At 40.2% G+C, this 18564-nt stretch overlaps 2 protein-coding genes across 5 annotated transcripts in view; one reads left to right on the top strand and one right to left on the bottom strand.

Moving 5' to 3' along the window:
* Positions 1 to 2349, top strand: part of CTNNAL1 (catenin alpha like 1) — a 270763-nt gene extending 268414 nt beyond the window's left edge. For both annotated transcript variants that reach the window (XM_040353516.1, XM_040353515.1), the window contains one exon: positions 1258 to 2349. In XM_040353516.1, the coding sequence (XP_040209450.1) occupies positions 1258 to 1422 (165 nt within the window). In that variant the 3' untranslated portion in view covers positions 1423 to 2349. The remainder of the gene's footprint in view (positions 1 to 1257) is intronic.
* An 8105-nt stretch (positions 2350 to 10454) lies between these two features.
* Positions 10455 to 18564, bottom strand: part of ABITRAM (actin binding transcription modulator) — a 56781-nt gene continuing 48671 nt past the window's right edge. For all 3 annotated transcript variants that reach the window (XM_040353512.1, XM_040353514.1, XM_040353513.1), the window contains exon 7: positions 10455 to 10801. In XM_040353512.1, coding sequence (XP_040209446.1) covers positions 10655 to 10801 — 147 coding nt within the window. In that variant the 3' untranslated portion in view covers positions 10455 to 10654. The remainder of the gene's footprint in view (positions 10802 to 18564) is intronic.

Genomic DNA, 18564 nt, shown 5'->3' with positions numbered 1-18564 from the left:
CAATTATAACAAAAACAGTTGTGTTTTTATACTGGTATCTAGGATTTGAAGCACCTTGCATATTCCAATGATTTGCACCCTGTTGCCTTTACAGATACCCTGTCGCTAGACTTAAGCCTTTTATCAGTAGAAATTTAATACTACCTATACTGCATATTGCCCATTTACATTTTTCAAGTTAGAAGTAAAGTAAGGCTGGCCATATAATTTCTTTGTATTTATCAAAACCATATAATATGAGGTCAATTTTGTATGCAATCAGGCAGGCCCTTGCACTACATAGTTCCTTGTAAATCTAAAGGAAACGAAATAGGAAAATTGTATAATGTATGGTCAGCCTAAGTTTCATAGGATTGATGGGGAGTGTTGGGAGTAGCTCACACATACACAAATGGGTCTGGGAGAGCTGGCCCAGGCAAGAATTCAAATGTGGATGTGTTGGATTTCTATGAAACTTGCTAAGCTTCTAACATAAAAAGGAGAGAAAGTTTTCAGGAAAAACAGCAGAATTGTGTAAGCCGTATATTGGCATAACCGTTACAAGGCTTAAAAATGGTCCAAAAAAATTTGACAGGATCTGTTTAATGCTTAAAGTGGAGCTCCGGTCTCCCCCCAAAAAGTCAGCAGCTACAAATACTGTAGCTATTGACTTTTAATATAACACACTTACCTGTCAGGGGATCCAGCAGTCCGTACCTGAGCTAATTTTTCAATGGGCTTTGGGTGCAGGTGCCAGCATCTTGGGTAAGGGAAAAACGGCTGTGAAGAGCCACACTGTGGATTGTGGATGGTCCCGCAGTATTCTGGGACCTGTGATGTGTCCCAGAAGGCTGCAAGAGGAAAGAGGAGGGGCTGAACATCCTCGTAGATTGCCACAAACTGGAAGTGGGAGTGTGTACCTGTCGCAACCAGGTACTCACCGCCCCCCCCCCCCCACCTCAGTGCCAAGTGTGGCAGTAGGGAAGGAGAGGATGCAAATGAGCAGAATTTTTACTTTTGGATGGAGCTCCTCTTTAATAAGGTGTCCTAAGTCATGTTTTATTTTCAGAAATTTGTAGTAAAAGTAAATGTTTTAAAATGTTTATTTAAAGGGGCTCTTATTCTTGAAACACTGGTTAGTGGTACTAGAAGTGGAAACGACTGTATAAACATAATGTTATGGAACATTTCATTTTAACTGATCAATCTGGAAAGAAGCACAGACATTCTATCATTATAAATATAAATGCTTCCAATTAACCATATTTTATTTTGCAGTGTAAAGCAGGCAATGGATGCTACCGATCCACTCCAACATGGAGAGAAAACCGGCTCCAGAATATTGCTAATGAAGATGGTCTAGAAGGGAAGTCGGTAGAAGTTTTTGGCGTGAAGTCTTTGGAGCACCATGTAGCTAATCTAACGTTTTTAGAAAGCAAGTAGCAAAGCATCATGCACAATGGAAGGGCCAGGGCCATATGTTGGACACAAGCAGTTTCCTGAATCACCTCTGTGGAAGCAGAATCAGATTACTGAACTCTGTGTGAAATCTATTTTTTGTGTTTAATGCTCCTCCTTTATTGGTACCATTGTACTTCACACAAATTTGCAATGTCAGGTTGTAATATGTCTTTATTAAATGTGAATGTTTGCATTTTATTCTACTCACCAATCACATGGTTCTAAGCATTGTCAGAAACTGTTGTGAATGTCTTAATGGAAACCTTAACCCAAAGATGCTGCTATGGTTTGTATATGTGTAATATGCAGAAACAAAATGCAATTCTCATCCTTTAAATTTGCCGTGTTAAGATTTAGCTGTCAACATTTTCTCATCTTTGCTTTTTCCCAATTGTACTGTACCCATTTACCTGTATCAGGGCAATGTTCTGTGGTCTAAAGCACTGATCAGCTCAAGCGAAGGGGCTGGCATTCTGTCCTATTCACAACAAGGAATAAAATGGCACACTTTATCCACAATTACAACCTGCACCTTGAAAGTTTTAAACTAAAGTGTTTTATTGTAAAAATGCTGCTGGATTCTTTAAATGTGTTGAAGATTTTCTCAGAGAACTATTTTCTGATTCGATCTGATTATGCATAGATCTTGGTCTGAAGAAGGATGTTCAGGCTTTTAGCTGCTTTGGGTCGGCAGCTGGAGGGTACCCCAAGGTTTATGTTGTAACCCTTGTAGACTTGCTAAGCTCACCCTTTTAAATCTTACATATAGGATTTGAGATGCATGTAAAAAAAAATGTATCTTTTCTCAGAATGTATACCATATTTAAGTTTCATGAAATTGTAGTTTTTTTTACATTAACATTTACAATGTAAGATTCTATTTTTAAAATAAAATTCTAATGAACCTTTTGTTTGAGTGTGGTATTCATCCTTTACAGATTATTCTGCTGCTAACCTGTAGAGACTTCATTTGGAGTTAAATGAATACGCATTTGAAATGAGAAAAAAAAGATGCAGGCTGCCATCACCTTCTGAAAATTGTATTTGTCTGGCCACCAAGCTAATCCAATGGCTTCAGTGAAGTCTAATTATTAATGAGCCTCACATTGGATAAGTGGTGATATAAGTGTAGGTGTTTCATCTTTACTCACAATATATCATTATTATTAAAATTGTAGTAGGCACACGCGGGGGTCTTAATACAAAGAATGAATGTTTCTTAACCACTTGCCAACTGCCTGCCATCGATTGATGACGGCAGAATGGTACTCCTGCGCAAATCGCTGTAGCTGTACGGCGGGCGTTTTAAGGAGTATAGGGGGCGTCCGCAATTGCTCCTGACAGAGTGGGAACAGGGATTTGAGTGTGTGTAAACAGAAATCCACGTCCTGTCAGGGTAGAGAAGACAGAGCGTGTGTTCCTAGTAGATAGGAACAACGATCAGTCTCCTCCCCAAGTCAGTCCCATCCTCCCACAATTAGAACACAGTAAGGGAACACTTTTAACCCCTTGATCACACCCTAGTGTAAACCCCTTGATCGCACCCTAGTGTAAACCCCTTTCCCTGCCAGTGACATTTATAGAGTAATTAGTGCATTTTTATAGCACTGTTCGCTGTATAAATGTCAACGGTCCCAAAAATGTGTTAGGTGTCCGATCTATCCACCGCAATGTCACATTCCCGATAAAAATCACAGATCACCACCATTACTAGTAAAACATTATTTATTTTTTTAAATGCCATAAATTTATCCCATATTTTGCAAACCAATCAATATACGCTTATTGCTTTTTTTTTTTTTTTTTTTTACCAAAAATATGTAGAATATCTATCGGCCTAAACTGATGAAGAATTTTTATTTTTTTGGGATATTTATTATAGCAAAAAAGTTAAAAATATTGTTTTTATTTTTTTTAATTGTTGTGCTTCTTTTGTTTAAAAGCGCAAAAAATAAAAACCGCAGAGGGGTCCAAATACCACTAAAAGAAAGCTCTATTTGTGAGAAAAAAAAGGACATACATTTTGTTTGGGTAGATTGTCGCACAACTGTGCAATTGTTCGTTAAAACGACGCAGTGCCGTATCGTAAAAAATGGCCTGGTCAAAAAGGGGGTAAATCCTTCTGGGGCTAAAGTGGTTAATATAATTGAATATACAATTTACAAGACTATAAAGTACAGAAAAGATAAGTGTGGCAATATATGTAATGTTTACAAGCACAAGATTACAGAGCAATGTATATATGTGTACACACCGCTCCTACAGCGCTGCAAAGATGCGGCTAGTAGGATTTTTTTTTTTTTTACCATCCTGCCAGCGCACCGCGCCATTGTGAAAGCACTCCGGCTTTCACATTGGAGAGGGAGGAGAGCCACTTTCAAGGCGCTTTGCAGTCGCTATTTTTAGCGTTGGACTGCTTTCACACTGAGGCGCTATAACAGTTCCTGGTGTTCCAGGACCCTGTAGATAAGGGGACAGAAGCCCATAAGGCACTGTGTTCCCTCACTGGTCCTGCTATATGCCGCATGCCATCGCTACCATGTCAGACTTCAGCTGTCTGGGCCTGACTCTAGTCTTATGGATCCATCTGCTGGCACATTTATCTGTTGCCTTATGTGGATAGGTTATCTGACATCTCCACCAAATCTCAAGAATGAGCCTACTTTTTGTACATAAGCCAATGGATCCTTCGCTTAAGTGTTGGTCTGTGGAACTTGTAGATGTGATAAATGTATCATTGGCGCAACAATTAAAAATGGTGATTCAAAAACTGTGATAGTGATTATTTTGGTAGATTGTCGCACAACTGTGCAATTGTTCGTTAAAACGACGCAGTGCCGTATCGTAAAAAATGGCCTGGTCAAAAAGGGGGTAAATCCTTCTGGGGCTAAAGTGGTTAATATAATTGAATATACAATTTACAAGACTATAAAGTACAGAAAAGATAAGTGTGGCAATATATGTAATGTTTACAAGCACAAGATTACAGAGCAATGTATATATGTGTACACACCGCTCCTACAGCGCTGCAAAGATGCGGCTAGTAGGATTTTTTTTTTTTTTACCATCCTGCCAGCGCACCGCGCCATTGTGAAAGCACTCCGGCTTTCACATTGGAGAGGGAGGAGAGCCACTTTCAAGGCGCTTTGCAGTCGCTATTTTTAGCGTTGGACTGCTTTCACACTGAGGCGCTATAACAGTTCCTGGTGTTCCAGGACCCTGTAGATAAGGGGACAGAAGCCCATAAGGCACTGTGTTCCCTCACTGGTCCTGCTATATGCCGCATGCCATCGCTACCATGTCAGACTTCAGCTGTCTGGGCCTGACTCTAGTCTTATGGATCCATCTGCTGGCACATTTATCTGTTGCCTTATGTGGATAGGTTATCTGACATCTCCACCAAATCTCAAGAATGAGCCTACTTTTTGTACATAAGCCAATGGATCCTTCGCTTAAGTGTTGGTCTGTGGAACTTGTAGATGTGATAAATGTATCATTGGCGCAACAATTAAAAATGGTGATTCAAAAACTGTGATAGTGATTATTTTGTGTTGTCAGCTGCAGCTAAAATGTTTCCACAGCAATGTGGAACCACCTGATCAACCAATATAATTATTGATAAAGTAAATATCATCCTCCTGTGATAAAATTAGCAGCACTGTATGCGTCTATAAATTCTCAATTTTTAAAATGTCCATTCATGCAAGAATAATTGCTGGTGCAAAGATCACATTTTTCTCCAATTAAATATCCCAATTCAGGGCCGTGCATGCTATTCACCACCAGTATAATGTGAAATCTTCCACTGTCCAAACTATTCACTCACCGCTTAACCTTTAATAAGTGTCATCATCCACTCCACCAGTGGATATTGTATCCACTAAAAATCTCAATTATAAACGGGATGCTTCAATCCTCCAGGGTTCCTGTGTGCTATATTGTACTCTTCTTTTGCTCAATGAGATAATGAGAAAAATGCTATCATTGCGCAACATTTTATTCAGTTTAAACTAAAGGCAGGAACTGGCATAACCTTTGTGTCACTATGCCTCAACATGTTTCACATGCTCAATGCGTCATCAGGAAGCTAGTGCAGGATTTCACATTATACTTGTGATGAGTAGCATGCACAGCACTTAATTGGGATATTTAATTGGAGAAGAGTGATTTTGCACTAGCAATTATTCTTGGAAATGGACACTGTTTTAAAAAATTTTAACACATTATACGGTGCAGTTTATTTTTTGATCACAAGATGATGATGTTCACTTGATTTAGTGCAGCTTTCTATATGTACGGTATATTGATCTGCGGAACTTGCAAGAAGCATGTTGTACGGATGCCCTCAAAGGACACCTATTTGGTAACTGTGTGAACATTTTATAAGTCACAGAGGGAAAGTATTCTTTTACCTTTTTAGATCTTTAGGATTCATTCACAGGTGCGATTAACGCACACTGCAAATTCCATGGCGTGTGTTGGAAGAGATGCAGCCAAACCTTTTCATGGCTGTTGGCAAAGTCAGAATTTGGCTGCAATAAGGGAAGGTTCTGCTAATAGTTATGAACAGTCAGATAGCTGCATGCACACACCCGTCATTCCATGTACAGGAATCTGCATATTCTTGAAGCCGAATTTTGCAATGTGTGGTAATTGCATGTGTGAATGAAGCCTAAGGCTCGATTGACATCTATGCATGTTGCTTTTAAACATTTCTGCTGTGCTTTCCGTGTTTGTTTGTTTTTTTTACCACGTTTTGTGTTTTATTGTTTGTTTTTTGGGCAGATTTAAAAATGCAAAAGCAATTTGCGGTAAAAACGCCTGCAATTTTGCAAAAAGCATGAAAAACTGCATTGGTGTGAATGGAGCCTTAGTGCTTCCTAGGATTTTTAGTATTTGGTTTCACCTTCAAACTTGCAAGGCTGTCATCTGATCTTCAGGTTTTCATGTTTAACCACTTGCTGACTGAGCCATAGCCAAATAACGGTTACAGTGTGGTTGGCTAATTCTGGGAGGCCATCCAATGACAAGGCGATCACTTGTAAAAAAAAAAAAAAAAAACGGCGCATGTCTGATTCATCAATCTCCTCTCGCGCTGTACCCACCGATCAGTACAACGTGCAAGGAGCGTGCCTCATTCATGCCCATATGTGCCACTACAGTGCCTCACAAGTGTAATAGGTAGTCAGGAAATTCAATATGAAATTTTATGTCCCTAGAGCATCTGACGGTGCCAAATGTTGGGCTTCTCTGTGCAAGGCTGTGTAAAAGTCTCGCATATGTGGTATTGCCATACTTGACAAAAATTATGCCCCAAAATACATTCTGCTACTACTCCCATGTATATGCTATGTGTCAAAAAAAATTCTTATAAATGGACAACTTTGTGTTAAAAAAAAATGTTTTCTTTCCAAATTTTTTAATAACTTGTGGAGAAAAAAATGACATGTTCAAAAGACTCATAATGCCTCATAGAATATACATTGGGGTGTTTGCTTTCCAAAATGGGGTAATTTTGTGGGCATTGTCCTGGTGCTCCAGGGTCTTTAAAAGCGTGATAGGTTGTCAAGAAATTTATAATGAATAATTTATGCTCCTTGACCGTGTGGAGGCGCTACTTGCATGTTGGGCCTCTCTATGTGGCCAGGCTGTGAATAAGTCTCACATGTGGTTATTGCCATACTCAGGAGACGTTTTGGGGTGTTGTTGCAAGTATGCCTATACAGTGTGTGAGAAACTTAATAATATGACCATTTTGTGAAGAACAACATATATACATCTTAGTTTTGCAAAGAATTGTGGGAAAAAATTACAACTTTAAAAAAAACTCACCATGCCCCTTACTAAATACCATGGAATGTCTACTTTCCAAAAAGGGGTCATATTTGTACTTTCCTGGCTTGTTAGTGTCTCAAGAAATGAGAGGCAATCAGATGTGATCAATTTTCAGTGATTGCCACCATAGCTTGTAGACTCTATAAATTTCACAAAGACAAAATAATATATACTTATATGGGTTATTTTTCACCAAAGATATGTAGCGTTATACCATTTTGGCAAAAATGTATAAAGAAAAATTACTAATTTGCAAAACTTTATAACTGAAAGAAAAAATAATTTTTAAACAAAATGTTTGGTATTTTTTTTTCCATTTATAGCACACAAAAAAAACCCAGAGGTGATCAAATACCACCAAAAGAAAGCTCTCTTTGTGTGTGGGGGGGGGACAAATTTTATATGGGTACAGTGTTGCATGACTGAGTAATTGTCATTCAAAATGTGCTGAAAGCTTAAAATTGGCCAGGTTAGGAAGGGGATTTAAGTGCCCAAAATTACAACTTGCCATGCCTCTTAATACATTGGACTGTATTTTCTAAAAAAGGGGGTCATTTAGGGATATTTATACTATTCTGGCATTTTTTGGGCCTCAACAAATGAGATAGGCTGTCAGTGCATCAGGATTGATTTATTTTTAGATACTTGGGGGGGAGAGGGGGTAATTGACTGGACCCAATTGCCTTGAGATCATTGACAAGATTCTCCTGTGTAGTTCTGGGCTGATTCCTCACCGGTCTCATGATCTTGCATGGAGTCCCAGACTGAGGGAGATTGACAGTTATTTTGCGTTTCTTCTAGGACCAAAACAACTAATCGATTCATTTCATAATTGGCCAGTAACATAATGGGGTTAAAAAAAAACTAAAATTAGCCCTTTATAGTACAAAAAAGCAATTTGCTACTGTAAATATTATTTTCACTGTCCCACAGTAAAAAAAAATAATCCCTTACAGTAGGGATTATTTGCTCTTTTTGTACTTATTTTAGTTTTTTTTTAACCCCATTATGTTACTAAACATCGCAGGCCTGGGTTCACACCTGTTTTTTGGTGCTTTTTGCAGAGAAACATTACAGTCCATATGCATGTTTTCCTATGGGACACGTTCACATCCGTGATTTTTTTTTTTTTCAGCTGCTGCGTATTTGGAAAGGGCAAGGACTTTAACGCAAAACGGTGCTATTTTGTGTTTTTTTTTGGTTCAATATACTTCAATGGAGAAGCTGCAGAAAAGCATGTAATGTGTTTTTGCGGCAATTTGTGTTTTGTAATCTGCCCGAAACAATTAAAAAATGCTTTTTTTTAAGGCTATTATCCGATTAATCGGCCAACTCATCGATTATGAAAGTAATCGTTAGTTGCAGCCCTAGTTTCTTCCATTTGTGAATAATTGCACCAGCTGTTGTCACCCTCTCAGCAAGCTGCTTGGCGATAGTCCTGTAGGGCTACAATCTTTACCCTGACATCCTTGGACAGTTTTTTGGCCATGGTGGAGAGATTGCAATCTGTTTGATTGCGCCTAATCTCACCTTGTTACCTGTATAGAAGTCACCTGTGAGCAAGAAAACTTGCTGATTGATAGGGGATCAAATACTAATTACAATGCAATTCAAAAATTTTGAAATGGGTTTTTCTTGATATTTTTGTTGTTATTCGGTCACTCGCTGTAAAAAAATTAAAATTTTAGACTGATCATTTCTTTGTCAGTGGGCACATGTAAAAAAAAATCAGCAGGGTATCAAATATTACCCCCCCGTATAAATATAGTTTGACTAACTTTCCTACAGACTAGATACACTGTTTTGAGTTATGTTCACCAAAGAAATGTAGCGAGTATAACATTTTAGCCCAAATTTATGAATAAACATTTTTCAAAATGTTTTAACAGAAAAAAAAAAGGGGAATTTTTGTGTTTAGCAAACAATAAAAAAACCCAGTGGTGATTAAATACCACCAAAAGAAAGCTCTATTTGTGTGTAAACAGATAGAAATTTCATATGGGCACAGTGTTGCACGACAATGCAACTGCCATTCAAACTAAAAATTGACCTGAGCAGGAACTGGTTGTGAAATTCAGGTGGTTAACCACTTCCCGCCTGGCCTATAGCCGATTTACGTCCGGGAAGTGGTTCTGAAATCCTGACAGGACGTCCTGCAGGATTTCATGCCGTGTGCACCCGGCGATGCGGGGTGTCAGTCTGACACCCTGCATCTCCGATCTCGGTAAAGAGCCTCCGGCGGAGACTCTTTACCACGTGATCAGCCGTGTCCAACCACGGCTGATCACGATGTAAACAGGAAGAGCCATTGATGGCTCTTCCTCACTCGCGTCTGACAGACGCGAGTGGAGGAGAGCCGATCGGCGGCTCTCCTGACAGGGCGGGGTTTGCGCTGATTGTTTATCAGCGCAGCCTCCCCTCGGATCGCCACCCTGGACCACCAGGGAAGGGCAAATATAAAAAAAAGTCTTGGAAAAAAAAAAAAAAAAAAGCTTTAAAAAAAAAAAAAAAGACAATCAGTGCCCACAAATGGCCACTGACTGGCAACATGGGTAGATCAGTGCCAACCCACAGTGCCCATCCATGCCCACCTATCAGTGCCACCCATAAGTATCCATCAGTGCCGCCTATGTGTTCCCATCAGTGCCACCTCATCTGTGCCCGTCAGTACTACCTCATCGATGTCCATCAGTGTCGCCATATCAGTGCCCGTAATTGAAAGAGAAAACTTACTTAATTTTTTGGTAAATAACAGAAAAAAATAAACGTATTTTTTTTCAAAATTTTCTGTCTTTTTTTAGTTGTTGCACAAAAAAAAAACCACACGCAAAGGTGATAAAATACCACCAAAAGAAAGATCTATTTGTGGGGAAAAAAAGGACGCCAATTTTGTTTGGGAGCCATGTCGCACGACCGCGCAATTGCCATTCAAAGTGCGACAGTGCTGAAAATTGGCTTGGGCAGGAAGGTGCGTAAGTGCCTGGTATGGAAGTGGTTTAGAAGATTGTTTTGAAAAACCAGCGTGAGTGTGAGTCTCTCCATTTGTAAAGTTGCCTAAGAATGTACTGTGTACTAATTCACAAACATACTTATATATGACAAAACGAATTACGTCCAAAAAAAAAAAAAAAAAAAGCTGATGCTCAAACGTCAGTACCGTGTACAAGAGGCCTAAAAAGTAACTCTTATGAATTTGTTTATTATCCCTCATTATTTAATAATGAAGCATTAAAAGTAGCTACATTATAACAGCTATTGCTATATGTACCCATAGAAATTCGTCCAAGGACTGAGCACACTGTTTTGCCATTCAGAGGTATATAGTTCATAAATAGATGGTCCATTTTCTTTTCAGGTAGCTTGAGACTACCCAAGTCCATTACATCTCTGATAAGTCATTTGTAGGCAAAGATGTCCTTTTAAGTAATAGCTCTTCATACTGCTTTTGGGAAAGAAGGTCTTTTGTAATAGTCTTGCTCTCTTCAAATTTTGGCAGTACAACTGCAATGTAACCGTCTGAGGATGGCTAGCGTAAATAAAATAAAAAAGAAAGAGAATTAATGTTGGCAAATGAACAGGAATAGCTACATCCAGCATTTCAAAAAAGAATTACAATTACATCATTCTGGAGCAAAGATAATGCACGTAAAAGCTGCTAAGAATTGGGAGTTAAAAAGCACATATTACCTTTACAGAAGACATGAACTGTGACCAAAAAATAGGATTTTTTTGTACTTACCATAGAATACTTTTCTCTGGCGTCCATGGACAGACACAGCTCCTTAAGTCCCTCCAGACATAACCCTCCTCAATGCAGGTGCAGCCTCAGTTCGTAACAAGCAGTACAAACCGAAAAAGGAGGGGGTGGGAGCCGTGTCTGTCCATAGACGTCAGAGAAAAGGATTTTACGGCGAGTACAAAAAATCCTATTTTCTCTTATCGTCCATGGACAGACACAGCTCCTTAAGTCTTGACAAGTGGGACGTCCCCATGCAGTGTCAAAACGAGGGGTGGGAAATATATCAGTAAAACCAATTTTAACTTCACCCCAAAACAAGCAGAGCTCCTCAAAAGAGGAGGTGCAACTTTAAACAGCCGCCTGCAGAAATCTAGCAGCCAAAAGAAGCATCAGAAGATGCACTCACAGCAACCATGTAAATTCTGGAAAGAGTGTGAACGGACGATCAAGTCGCCTCCTCGCACACCTGAAAGTGACGCATGCTGTCAGACCGGAAAAGGGGGGCCCACGCCCTAAGAGCATAGGCCTGTATGACAGCCTACCTGACCCACCGAGAAATGGTGGGAAACGAGATTGCCAGGCCCTTTTGTGGACCCTACACCGACACAAAAGAGTCAGATCTCCGAAACAGAGCCGAGCTGGCTGGTACACCGGAAAAGCGCGTACCACGCCTAAAGTATGAGACGTTCATATACTTGAAACCAAACAATCGTTGGCGATTGATGCATATAATGAACTTCTTCATGCCAGGGAACTTTTGCTTGAAGAATTAGACAAAACAACTAAACATAAATGTATGCTATCCCGTAAGCTTTTTTACGAATATGGCAACAAATCCAGGAAATTGCTTGCAAAAGCCCTGAGAACTAAAAAAAAAAAAAAAAAAAAAAAAAAAAAAAGCAAACTCTACTATCCACTCCATACCTGACTCTTCAGGGACAAAATTCCATTCCCCCACTGATATTGCTGCACAATTAAAAAAAAAATTATTCCAACCTTTATAATATCTCTACTGAGCCAGGTTCCGACCACTCCGCCCGTAGAAAACAATTGATCACTGAATTCTTGACACTTAACAGCCCTAATCCCATCTCTAAAGCGGAAGCCGATAAATTGGATCGTCCACTTGAATGGGATGAATCTAATTGGCTCTCAAACAATTGAAAACTGGCAAATGTCCTGATGGACTGACTGTAGGCTACTATAAATCCTTCACCGATATTGTCCTCCCTTATTTTTTGAAAGCTTTCAACTCAATCCCCGATCATCCACTTAACAACAGAGATCTTTTAGAGGCACACATCACAAAGATTCCTAAACCCGACAAAGATAAACTTTTATAGGTAGATTCAGTAAGAGTTCGGTCGACTTATCTACTGATAGTTTGGCGTAGATTCTGAGTTAGGCCGACTTATGTTTAAGCGTATGCTCAAACAGAGATACGCTTAAATATGTCTAAGATTGCAATATTTCAGATGGCCGCTAGGTGGCGCTTCCATTGCGGTCGGCGTAGAATATGTAAATGAGGGGATACGCCGATTCACGAACGTACGCCCGGCCACCGTAGTAGTAGTTTTACGCCGTTTCCGTAAGGCATTAGCAGGCCTAAAGTTATTCCATCTATTAGGTGGAATAACAATGTTAAAGTATAGCCGCCGTTCCCACCGCCAGATTTAATTTTTTTACGTCGTTTGCGCAAGTCGTCCACGTCCAAATCAATAGGCCCGTGCGGCGTACTTAGCCGCAATGCACCCTGGGAAATGTAGGCACCCGGCGCATGCGCATTAAAAAAACGTGAGGTCAAGCCTCATTACCATACAACACGCCCCCTCCAAGACATTTGAATTCGGCACCCTTACGCACGCCCGCCCGCCCGCTTTAGGCTACGCCACCGTATATTAGCAGGCAAGTACATTGAGAATCATGTACTTGCCTAGCTAACTTACGGCGGCGTAGCCTAAACAGGCTAAGCTACGCCGCCGCAAGTTTGCACACAGGTACCTGAATCTACCTATTAGTCTCTAATTATAGGCCTATCTCCCTCCTTAATGTGGATTTAAAAATAATTTAAATAGATTATTGCCCCCTAATCCCAAATTTGATCTCACTAGACCAGGTTGGTTTTGTTCCTGGACGCGAATCTAGGGACAATACTCAGAAAGCTATCAATATCCATCATTGGTTGACTAAACTTTCTAAACCCGGATTCTCTTTCTCTCGACACGGAGAAGGCGTTCGATAGGGTTGCGTGGGATTATATGACTGAATGCCTAAAGACTTTTGAACTTGGTGACCGCTTGTTGCGTTACATTCTTGCTCTTTACTCCTCTCCCACTGCAAGAATGGAAATTAATGGATACCTGTCGGACGCATTCTCTGTGTCGAACGGGACCCGCCAAGGTTGCCCTTTATCTCCAATCATATTTATTCTAACTCTAGAACCTATTCTTAGGAGAATTCGAAATAACCCTGATGTTAAGGGTATTAGTAACAACAAAATATACAAATTGGCCGCATATGCAGATGACATCTTACTCTTTTTAACAGATCCCATTAATACTTTACCTAATCTATTAAAGGACTTTTCAATCTTCTCTCAGATCTCCAACTTGTCAATGAAATTTTGATAAATCCAGGGCTTTGAATATCATTCTACGAACTGACTTAATGGGGCAGATCCTCTTACAGCGGCGCATTTATGCGCCGGGCGTAGCGTATTTAAGATACACTACGCTGCCGTAACTTACTTTTTTTTTAAATTCAGAAAGAATCCGCGCCGTAAGTTACGGTGGCATAGTGTATCTTTGCCGGCGTTATGGCACCTAATTCAAATGGATGTAATGGGGGCGTGTTTTATGTAAATACGTTGTAACCCGACGTAAACGTTTTTTTTAACTGCGCATGCGCGGTCCGTGGGGGTATCCCAGTGCGCATGCTTGAAATTAAACCAGAACCAGCCAATGGTGACGTCGTTCTACGCAAATCCCTATTCGCAAACGACGTAAAAATTAAAAAATTGTACACGGGAACGACGGCCATACTTAACATTGAGTACACCTCAAAACAGCAGCTTTAACTATACGCCGGAAAAAGCCGAACGCAAACAACGTAAAAAAATGCGCTGGACGTACGTTCGTGGATCGCCGTAAAGCGCTAATTTGCATACTCAACACGGATTTCGACGGAAACGCCACCTAGCGGCCGCCGAAAAATTGCATCTAAGATCCGACGGCATACTAAGACTACGCCTGTCGGATCGATCCCAGATGCCGTCGTATCTTGTTTTGTGGATACAAAACAAAGATACGACGCGGGAAATTTAAAATTACGCCGGCGTATCAAAGCAATGCTTTTGTGGATCCGCCCCAGTATCTCTATGTAAACGAAATTTTCCATTTAAATGGGAAGAATGATCCCTATCCTATTTAGGCATACGTATACCTCTTCAACTAAAGGACTTATATTCTTCCAATTTTCTGCCAATTCTTAAATCCATTCAAGAAGACCTACTAAAATGGGACAAAGACTTTTTCTCACCGAGCTGTTAACAGCAAAGGCGACCCCCCCACCTCAGAGATGGGCAGGGGAAGCTACATACATTGGCAGGTCCGGGTGACAGCGCGATCGGCTTACGTACCCAGGGACGAATCAGTCCCCCAGCTGAGCCCTTGTCGGCCCGGAAGGTTCGCCCGCGGACCCCGACTGAAGAAAAATACCGCTTTGGTGTGGAAAGAGAAGGACCCGGCCAACGGCCAGTCATATGTGACCTCGGAGCAAAGCTCACCAGCCACCCCAGGAGCCATGGGGTATGGGGTGGCAGACCAAGCCTCTTTGCAAAGGTGTGCCGACGCTTGCTGGTCGGACTGAGCAGACTACAAGGATCTATATTATCCAGCCTGTCTCTCAGCCGACAGATGAAAGAAGATTCAAGAAAAAATTAAAATAAAAACAAATAAAAGAACATTTCTCCCCAGGCGCTGGGCCCAACGGGAACGAAACTGAGGCTGCACCTGCAGTGAGGAGAGTCAAGTCTGGAGGGACCGCCCCCTGGGCGGGGCTGTTCAACTCTGTTAATGTAACATGTATTTAATGATCTAACATGTTTCTGCCTAGTCCTCTCCTGTAAACAGGGAACATAACCCACTTGTCAAGACTTAAGGAGCTGTGTCCATCCATGGACGATAAAAGAAAAGTATTTTCCACCAGTATCCCTGAAGCTGACCTTTTTCCATATTCCTGAGTTACCATACCTTGGTCTTCACTGCAAGGACTCTTGCACAAGGACTCTTGCACAAGGACACATAAAACCTCCACATTAATAAGCATTAGGCACACTGGTGCATATACTCACACTGCATATAGATCAGTATTTTTACTCCTATGCACCCATCCTCACATTTTTAGTCAGTAATTTTCTGCCAGGAATCTGATGTCTATACAATATGTCAGTAACCTGTGTGAGGCATGGCTTTGCTTCTGTATGTCAGAGCTGCGCACCCCCCTTAATGACTGATGGACAAATGATTAAAGATGTGATCTTTTATCTGCATGAGATCACAAAGAAATCTTACAAGTTTAGAACCTGAAGTGAAAAAGCATTTGCCCCCTTCCTGATTTTTTATTTTAGCCACACTTAAAATGATTCAGATCAAAACAAACAACATTTTATTACACAAAGATGATCGAAAAAACACAAAATGTAGTTTCTAGATGATGATTTCATTTATGAAGAGGGGGGGGTGTTAAGCTGTCTAAACCTGCCTGGCCCTATGTGAAAAAGTAACTGGACCCTGCTTGCTAAATCATACACGAACTGTGATTAACCACATTTTTTGGAAGGCTGTGTTGAAATTTCATTTGCCACACCCAGGCCTAAAAATTACTGCCAGACCTGTTAACTCAAGAAGTCAATTAAATAGAAGCCGTTTAAAAGAAGCATGCTAAAAGATCTTAAACAGCGACATGATCTAAATAAATTCAAGAACAGATGGGAAACAAAGCAATTGACATGTATCAGTCTGGAAAGGGTTACAATACCATTTCTAAACAGTGGTGTACCTTCCCAAGAGTGGCCAGCCTACAAAAATTACTCCAAGGGCACAACTCATCTAGGGAGGTCAAAAAAGAACCCAGGACATCTAAAGAACCAATTCATCACTTGCCTCAGTTAAGGTCAGTGTTCATGATTCAACAATAAAAATAAGCAACATACATTTGCAAAATGTGACAATGAATTAAAAAGTGTTTAATCACCAATGCCAGAAGTCTGCCAAGAAAAATAGGCAAATTGGAAGCTCTGGTGCACAAGAAGAACTATGCTCTAACTGGTATTGCTGAATCTTGGCTTCATTTTTCTCATGACTGGGCTAATATTCCTGGCTATGCTCTCTTCCGGTAAAACGAAGGGGTGGTGGTGTTTGTCTCTATGTGAGAAGTGATCTCAAAGATTATGTGAAAGAGGACCTAGTTGATGGAGAGTGTGATGAGACTAAAGAATTATGGGTTGAACTGTACATAGGTGTGCCGACTACAAAGGTTGTCATTGGCGTTTGTTAAAGACCTCCCAGTGTTAGCGAGGAGGAGGTGACTCAGCTCCTTGCACAAATGGAAAGGGCTGGCACAAATGGAAAGGGCTGGGACAGTGATAATGGGGGATTTTAACTACCCGGAAACTGACTGGAATAATGGCACTGCTGGAAACTGAATCTACTCCCTCTTGAGAAGAGAAGATTAAGGGGGATACGATCAACATGTACAAATACATAAGGGGGTCCATATAGGGAACTTGGTGTCAAGTTATTCACTTTAAGGTCATCACAAAGGACAAGGGGGCACTCTTTACACATAGAGGAAAAATAGATTTAAAGGATCACTAAAGAAAAATTTTTTTTTTGCTGAAATGACTGTTTACAGTGTATAGAGACATAATAGTTAACAGATTCCTTTTAAAAACGATTAAAAAGAGATACAAAATCAATCATATAATGTGCTTCTTAGATGCAAAAACAAAACTGAAAGTAGTTTAGTCTTTGCATGTTATTTTATGCCTCTGTGCTGGACAGTGCCATAGAGAGTCATGGCTAGGAAAACGAAACTAAACTCTCCCATGACTTTTTTCATACGGAGCCAGACAACCAGGAAGTGTCCAGAACAGAGCAGTTTTACAGCAACATCAGAGCAAAAACGAGCAATGAGGACATGAAACCAGGACTGCAGTAAGGTAAAGGGAAAAAAAAAATATTCCTTTAGTGACCCTTTAATTTCCAAATACGGAAAGTTTTCTTCAAAGTAAGAGCTGTGAAAATGTGGAATAGACTCCCTCCAGAGGTGGTTCTGGTAAGCTCAGTAGATTGCTTTGAAAAAGGCCTGAATTATTTCCTAAATGTACATAATATAACTCGATACTAACATTTATAGGTAAAGTTGATCCAGGGAAAATCAGATTACTATAGCAGGGGGGAAAAAAAATCCTTCCTGAGGATTGTCGCTCTGAGGTGATTAAATACGACCAAAAGAAAGCTCTATTTGTGGGGGGGGGGGGGGGAGAAACATACATTTTTGTTTGTCTACAACATCGCACAACCACACAATTGTTAGTTAAAGTGACGCAGTGCCATATCACAAAAAAAATGGCCTGTCAGGAAGTGGGTAAATCCATTATTAACCCTAATCAACTAATTTTTCCCTTGGCTATTATTTTCATGATTTTTTTTTTTTTTATCGTATTTTTAATTTTCTTTACCTTATATGTGGTTTTATGTTGCATACAAAATGTGTAGTATAAAAAGTGCATCTAAACCCAAAGATGTAGCACCAGGTCATACTCCTTGGTGTGGCGGTTGCCATACATTTTCTAGCATATTTTGCTTTATTTTCACCTCAGAATTCTGCAACAAAACACACTTCCGGTCCCTGTGTGGCTACATCACTCCTCCACTGTATCCATTGAGAGAGCTATAGTTGTCACCCTAGGCTACTTTCCTGCTATGAACTACAATTATTACTTGCTTTTATCTCCATTATGAGAGGGGGTGTATGGCAAATAGTAGTTTACAGAAGATGGCTAGGAAGGAAGCTATTCTTCGGTAAATGCCACAAGAACACTGCATTTCTAGCAAGATCAACAGGTATAATAATATTGCAGATAGCAAAACAAAGTACTGTAAGCTGCTACATATTGCATTTTTGTTCTTGGGTTTAGTTTTTTTTTTTTTTTTTTTAAAACATTCTTGTTCACCATTTGAAAATAAAACTTTATCATACTTTGTACCAGAAACCATTTTAGGGGTATATTTATAATGCTGTGAATCTGACATGCGCATGTATTTTTATTTTTCCAAAAATTTAATTGAAAAGAAAACCATGTGGCACATACATGGGTAGGATCAAACATACTGTACCAAGTAGGTCATGGGACAGCCAAAAGACAAATAGAACACACCCACACGGGTTAAGAGCATACAAAAATAGCTGGGGGGTACTTAACACAAAAAGCAAGCAAGGCATGAGGTGCAGAAACAAGAATAATATCCGCGCTTAGTAAAGCACCA

Source organism: Rana temporaria, chromosome 5 (genome assembly GCF_905171775.1).
Source record: "Rana temporaria chromosome 5, aRanTem1.1, whole genome shotgun sequence".
Lineage (NCBI taxonomy): Eukaryota > Metazoa > Chordata > Amphibia > Anura > Ranidae > Rana > Rana temporaria.
This window is presented reverse-complemented; position numbering and strand designations above follow the sequence as displayed.